At 33.8% G+C, this 7,100-nt stretch overlaps 1 protein-coding gene across 2 annotated transcripts in view; it reads left to right on the plus strand.

The window, feature by feature from the left end:
• Window positions 1-2,914, plus strand: part of LOC111401596 (uncharacterized protein At5g01610-like) — a 12,798-nt gene extending 9,884 nt beyond the window's left edge. The window contains exons 2-4 of one of the 2 annotated variants that reach the window (XM_023029405.1): window positions 970-1,024; window positions 1,241-1,621; window positions 2,304-2,914. In XM_023029405.1, the coding sequence (XP_022885173.1) occupies window positions 970-1,024; window positions 1,241-1,620 (435 nt within the window). In that variant the 3' untranslated portion in view covers window position 1,621; window positions 2,304-2,914. The remainder of the gene's footprint in view (window positions 1-969; window positions 1,025-1,240; window positions 1,622-2,303) is intronic. The other variant, XM_023029406.1, reaches the window with a different exon arrangement.
• The last annotated feature ends 4,186 nt before the right edge of the window (window positions 2,915-7,100 follow it).

Below are 7,100 nucleotides of genomic sequence, written 5' to 3' on the forward strand. Positions count from 1 at the left end.
AGCTCCGTCCCTTTTTTTCACTCTTTTTCAACATTTTAACCTCAAATTCGATATTTTCTTACATTTTAACCATAAAAACATGAATTTAACCCATATTCATATCCTAAACATTCAAACTTTCACAAATTCAAAGTAGTTATTTATAGAAAACATGTCTAACCTTCAAGAAAATGACGGTCTCCGGCGAATCCGAGGTGGCTCTGGTCTTGGTCGAAGTTGATGAGGTCCGAGCAGTCCGTAGGCGACGTCGACGGTCGGTAGCTGATTTTTCCCTTTTTTCTTTTCTTTTTTCTCTCTATTTTCTCTTCTCTTCTTTCCTCTAAATGAGGGTATTTTCGACCCTACACATTTTGTTTACATTTTTTTTTTTTTTTTTTTTTTTTTTTTAACAAATAACTTGGTCAAAGGCTACTATGAAAAACATACCGGGTGGGGCAGCCATTGCCCACCATTTCCTCTAAAACCCTACTAGATGCACCCTCGGGTCCATGATGTCTTCAGCCATAATTTCACGTGCATCAGAACATGGGCTGATGAAAAATTCTGTCTAGGATGATTTATCTTCATATATATATGTGTGTGTGTGTTGTTTTCGTAGTTGATCATGATATTTTCTTTCTATTCTTACGAGTTGTGAAGACGAATGTGCATAATATATAAAAATTTCATACCTTTAAGCGTTACAGATATTCTGAAGACGGGTTCTCTGATATGCATATGGGAAACCCTGCTTAATCATACGAAAAAAAGAAAAAAGAAAAGAAAAGAACATACAGAGTTTTGATCTGCCATTAATTAGTAGTTCCTTCTCCAGTTTATTTATGCGACGTTTTGCAGCAGAGATTTTTGATATTTGAGTAACAATGCATATGGATTTTATTGCTGTAATGAACTACTGACATGTTTTGGCATCAAATGGACTTGAAATGTATAAATTTGTTTCTTTGGATTGATATCGTTTCATTCCAGACGTTGTCGAGCACTGTTGAAGAGAAGGCAAAATGGATCTTCAACAAGCTCAAAGGTACGCTGTAAAGCTCGTGTAGATGCTACATATTTTAACTGAAAGCTTAAATATGAAGTCAATATCAAATCTATTCTGTTTTGCTTAGCTTAAATTTTTTACTCACAAGTAGGTCACAGATGGAAGAAAATAAGTTCCACTTCTTAATCGAACTTGGGATTATATTTTTGACCATCCGGATTTTAATATGGCGTTTTCAAACTTATCCTTTTGAAGGGAAACCGTTGAAGTCATTGGCCGATCTCCTACGAGAATACAATCTTCCTCCCGGCCTCTTTCCTCAGAACATAACATGTTACGAGTTTGATGAGTTGAAGGCGAAGCTCGTCGTCTACATGCCCTATCCAAGTGAGATCTGCTTCAAGGATTCGTCCGTTGTAAGGTATTCAACTCGTGTCAAAGGGACATTATCGAGGGGGAAGCTCTCGGGAATTGAAGGAATGAAAACTAAGGTTTTGGTTTGGGTCAAAGTTACCGGTGTCAATGTTGAAAGTTACAAGTCAGATAAAGTGTGGTTCACGGCTGGTGTAAAGAAATCGAGGGCCAAAGATGCCTACGAAATGCCTCGTGATGCCATCAGAGTAGAAGAATTTTAAGGTACAAGATACGATATTTGATTATTTGAGCAAGGTGTCAATAAATCTTTATATCTATTGCTACAATCTCCATTTGTTAGAGAAGTCGTAATTTTTTTTTCAGAAATATATATGTTTGCAACATTTGGTTTATTGTGTTTAGCACATCTAGGCTGTATTGAAATCATAGGTACTTTGTTTTCTTCTATGGTGTGAAATGACTTTCTTATATCAAGCATATTTTACCAATCACGTAGTCGAACTCGATAATGTGTTATTTAGGTGTTGTTTGAGCCCTATTCTTTTCATAAAAATACATTTTGTGATAGTGTTAAGATGAAGAATGTGTGGTCAAAAAATAAGGAAAAGTTTTGAGTTTATGTTTAGTATTATTTTATTGAAGAACGTGTAAATGAGGTTAAATCACTATTTGGAAATGTATTTTGATAGAAAAATGGGGTTCAAACAAGAGCTTAACAAGCTTTTTGTATAGTCAATCGTAAAGGTGCTTACCCGTCACGGCGTTTGCTCAAAATTTTGCCATTGATGTTTATTTTCTTCTTTTTTCATATTTTTAAATAAAAAAGTTTCTTTTCATTGGCCCACGAGCTGAATTTATTTTTATTTTTATATTTTTTTGGCATGACCCACTTTATGATCTAGTCACATGCTTGTAAATAATGCATCAGAATTATTCCAAGCAGGTGCCTGCATAAAAAGTAATGTCAAATCAACGGAAGAGTGATTTTTTGATCAATAATGTTTCTTGATGCAAGCAAGACAAAATCCTGGAAAGGGAATTTCAAATATTTATTATGATATATGAATCCACGTCTTGCAAATTTGAAGTCCACTATATGAATTATTTTCAATACCTCGTTAGTGGCTCTTTTGTTGGTAACTTTACTAGGTTATCCCCAAGCAACTACTCTGAATCACAAGGCAACGAGAAAAAGTAACCACTTTTAGCATGTGTAGTAGTAGTAAGTGGGTGATTTTGAAAACTGATCGAGTGAATTGTGGTTTGTATCATCCACCGCCAAGCACTGGTCCCCATCAAGAGGGGCGTTTAAGGCTGTTCGCCGGAAGGAAGGTGCTAAGACAAGGGGATACACATTCTACTAACTCTATGGTCTTATTGTAGAAGTTCTTTTTCTAAGGATCCTTTCCAAAGCTTCTAATAATGAAAGATTCTCTCGTCACCCCGAGATCTTTTGAAGCGGGATTTGGCTCGCCTTTGTTTAGGGGAAAACATCATTAAAATATTGTTTATTGTTCTGTTTAATATCAAATATTGTGTACTAAATATTCTTTTCGATTATGGCGCAACGTGCATGTAAGAGTGAGACTTGGAATTGTGGCAAAAAAGAGAGATGATGTATGAATCTCTTTGAATGGAAAATGGTTTTTAAAAGGGTAGCTCCCGATCGTTTGCTCCAACTATTGTAACATGTGTTTCGCCGTATATATTTTTCACAAGACAATCTTGTAGAGTCACCATGTACAAGGGGTCCAGAATTTGGGCATGTCTTATGGACTCTAAAGCACATCCAGTCTACATGCATGTCAAAAGCAACAAAGGGATAATTCTTCTTTAATAAAAAAAAATAAAAAATAAAAAAAATAAAAAAAAAACAAGAAAAAGTTTTGCTTTTTATCCGATATCTAAATAAAAACTTTTTTTCTGTCAAAAAAATAATAGACTTTTAAAAATACCTATATTTTCTATTATTGTGAACTTTTTAAACATGCTTATTTACCATTCCAAAGACAGAATATAAGAAATTAATTTTGAACCTTTCTCTCATCAATTTTTCAAATCCACATTGACTTTCTTGGATTCATGTCCATTGCTTCAAACGGTGATTCAATTGGTTTTTATTCAAATTCAAGTATATAATTCTGAGGTTGCTATTGTTGAACTGCTATAATGGCTGTCAAGCTGCGCTACGGCATTCGCCAAAAGGTATGGATCTGTGCTACTCCAAATCCACATCTAGAAGGATCATACAGATTTCATCGTTGTAGGTTGTTTAGATGGTGGTCGTCAAAGGCGTCAATTGGCGACGTGTAGGTTGTTTTTAGTTTGGATCGATCAGGTTATGAAGTGGTAAGACGATATTTTATATTTAAGTAACATACTGTGTTACATTAGTCACTAAGCGGATATGGTTTGTGGACCCGTGTCGCAAAATAATGGTGTTGTGATGGTGGTAGGTGAAGTGGAGATAGATTCGAATGATGAAAGTGATAGTAATGCAATACGTTACTGGATCGTAATAGTGTGTTACTATGTGAAATTGGATTGTGAATGTACACGCTGGTCATTGAGTTGAGAAAATTGTTCTAATTGGGCAAAAGAAGTGCTGATACTTGAGATAGAAGAAATTTGACCCAATTGGATGCGGTAGAAGGCAGGGGCGGATTTAGGAATTTTTGGTGCGCAGACTAAAATTTAAAAGTCAATATAATAAAGGTTGATCTTTAGTTAATACATTGGAAGTTGTACTTTTAGTAGGCCGATCTACCCTTTGAAGAAGGAAAACAAATTCTTATTATTCTTGAGAGGAGGTTAACCTTCCATTTTCAATTTCTAAAAATTGCAAAAAAATAAAAATAAAGAAATCATCAAGGATATTACTCCAACAACAATCAAAAAATAATTTGTTAAGCTGACACAGCAACAAAAATAAATCATTGGGCCGACAAGACAACAACAACAATCATTAACAAGGCAACAGACTAACAACATGTCGTCATCAAGCCAACATTTCAACAATAATTAATTAACTAATTTACCATCAAGACAACTTAGATAAGTAGACAACAACATTCAATTTCAATATTTTGTTGGCAAGTCAATAAGTAGATAGATGAGGACATTTTCTTATTCAAGTTTTTGCTTTTCCTACATGTCTGCGGGACTGCATTTGTGCCTTGAAAATTTATTGCAATTTCGGAATTCAAAAATAATTTGTTAAGGTAACAATGCATCAAAAACAATTCATTAAACCAACAAGCAACAAAAACAACTCATTAAGCCGACAAGACAATATTGTTCACTTTCAATATTGCCGACAAGACCACAAATAGTGAAATGAGGAGTGAGGACATTTACTCACTAGAAGACTATACTCAAATTTCAACCTTTTCCTACGCCACTACACATCTGCACCTTCGAATTTGAATTTCGAAATGAAGGTTTAGCTAAGTAGTGCAGACACTATTATTGCAAAATAAAATTACAATTAGAAGAAAACAATTTAAAAGAAAAAATAGAAAGTAAAAATTGAGACGTATGTAGAAAATAGTGGATATACTGAAAATTAAAAACTAAAAACATTTTTAGAAGAAATTTAGAAAAAAAAAATAAAAAATTTAATTACTATTGTGATCACTGTTCAGTGAGTAACTCAACCAATTTTTCTCCATAATCGTGAAAAAAAAAAAAAAAAAAGCAACTGCAACCTATAGAAATTAGAAAATCAATCAACCTAACTGACCAAAACCTTGTCCCACGATTTTAAGAGGCAAATTATATTAATATATTTGATTATAATACACAAATCCTCAAAAGCCATATCATAAAGAAGAACATGATTAAATTAAAAACTCGCGAACCAATTGCTACGGAATAAATATGCAATTGATACCGTATATATAAAACCACAATAAAAATAAATAGCTACCTGGAGAAGACGATTCAAATTTCAGAGAATGGAGATGGAGGGAGGTGAGTTGGAGTCTTTGAAATTGATTAGAAAAAGGGTTTACTCATGAAGCTGTAGAGAGAGATCAAATGAATATTAATTTGGGGTTTTGGAATTGGGCAAATAATTTAATTGTTTCTTCTGGGTTATAAAATTGTCTTTGGGTTAGAGCAATTGATTATTTAAATTTGGACACAAGCTACTTTACTAAATGAACATGCGCTGAGTTTGAGAAGATAAAATCACAGAACTTACTGGATCTGGGCTAGGCGAGCACGGGCTATAGTTTGGGCTAGCCCGTGCTTAGATCCGTCCCCGGTAGCTAGTGGTGATAATGGTGGGAACATTGTTCAACATATGGTTTTATATTTGCGATGAGTGGCGGATCTATGAATTCGAGTGAGCTAAGACAACCGTTGACCGTCATTTTTTTCCAGGATAAATTCCTGGACGGTAGTATGTAGCCTAGAAGGACTGGATACTTTAAATGGGTTTGGGCAGCTAAATGGATAATTCTGAAATGTAACAATTATAACATCTAATCAATAATCACAAATTATAATTTAGAAAAGATATAACAAGCTAGCACCATAAATAAATATAATATTCAATAAATAAAATGAAAACTCAATTACTCATGACAAAGCAAATTTACACCATCCATTCATTCATATACCCCCAACCAAAAACAAATTTCATACCATCATACTACTTTACAATTTTCTTTAAAACTTCACACTTGACATATATCATATCCATCCATTTAAAAAATGATTAATAGCAGAAACTTCTCCCCCTCCTCTTCCTAATGCGATATACCCCATTACCTTTTGAAAATCACAAAAAATGTCCCTATTTGAGACCTTTTGTTAGAAATACCTACTGCTATCAAGATTCGTTAGTTTAACCTTAAAAATGTAAAAAAATGTCAAAATTAAGTAAAAATAATTGCAGTTGCTGTATCTTAACTTTTTACTCTCTTATAAATTATATCCAAATTTTTTATTCGTGCTAACAATAATTCCAAACCTCTAAAACTTTATTTTCCTCCCCATCCCACTTCAATCATCCTCACTTCACCTAGGGATGTCAACAAGCCAAGTCAAGCCGAGCCGAGCCGAAACTCGAGGCTCGGGTTCGGATCGAGCTTTTTTAAACGAGCTTGGGACCGGCTACATGACGTAGACAGAATTAAAATTGTACACGAATAAAATATTTTGTGTACAATTTTTCTTGACACAAATAAATTTAAAAATTACATATTGTTTTGAAATAAATTATTTTAAAAACTTACAAAATTTTATGTTTGGATCTGCTACAACTCTTTGGCCAGTATACTGTCAACATGTTCTTGAACACGTGATTCTGCACATTTCCAATCCTTCAAGCATATTAAAGTATCCAATATATCTTCTTTTAGTCTTGAACGTTTGTCTGATAAAATTCGACCACCTAAATTGAATGCAGCCTTCAATACTACCGTAGATACCGGAGGTGTTAATAGATTACATGCAATTTTTGATACAATTGGATACTATCTTCCATTACACCTTCACCAATTTAGAAGACTGAATTTCTGTAATTCTTTTTCAGGTAACACATTGCGAACGTCCCGCACATATACCTAGCTAACTCAGAGGGAATTTCAAAATTTGTATCACCGATATTTATTGCTCTAGACATTGATGAACTAAAACTAAATAAGGGAACGCTTGTATTGCTTTCCAAAAAAATTCGCAAATTATCTGAATTTGTTGAAATATTTCTTGAAAAAGAATTTTGGGAAGTAGA

This window comes from Olea europaea, chromosome 10 (assembly GCF_002742605.1).
Source record: "Olea europaea var. sylvestris chromosome 10, O_europaea_v1, whole genome shotgun sequence".
Lineage (NCBI taxonomy): Eukaryota > Viridiplantae > Streptophyta > Magnoliopsida > Lamiales > Oleaceae > Olea > Olea europaea.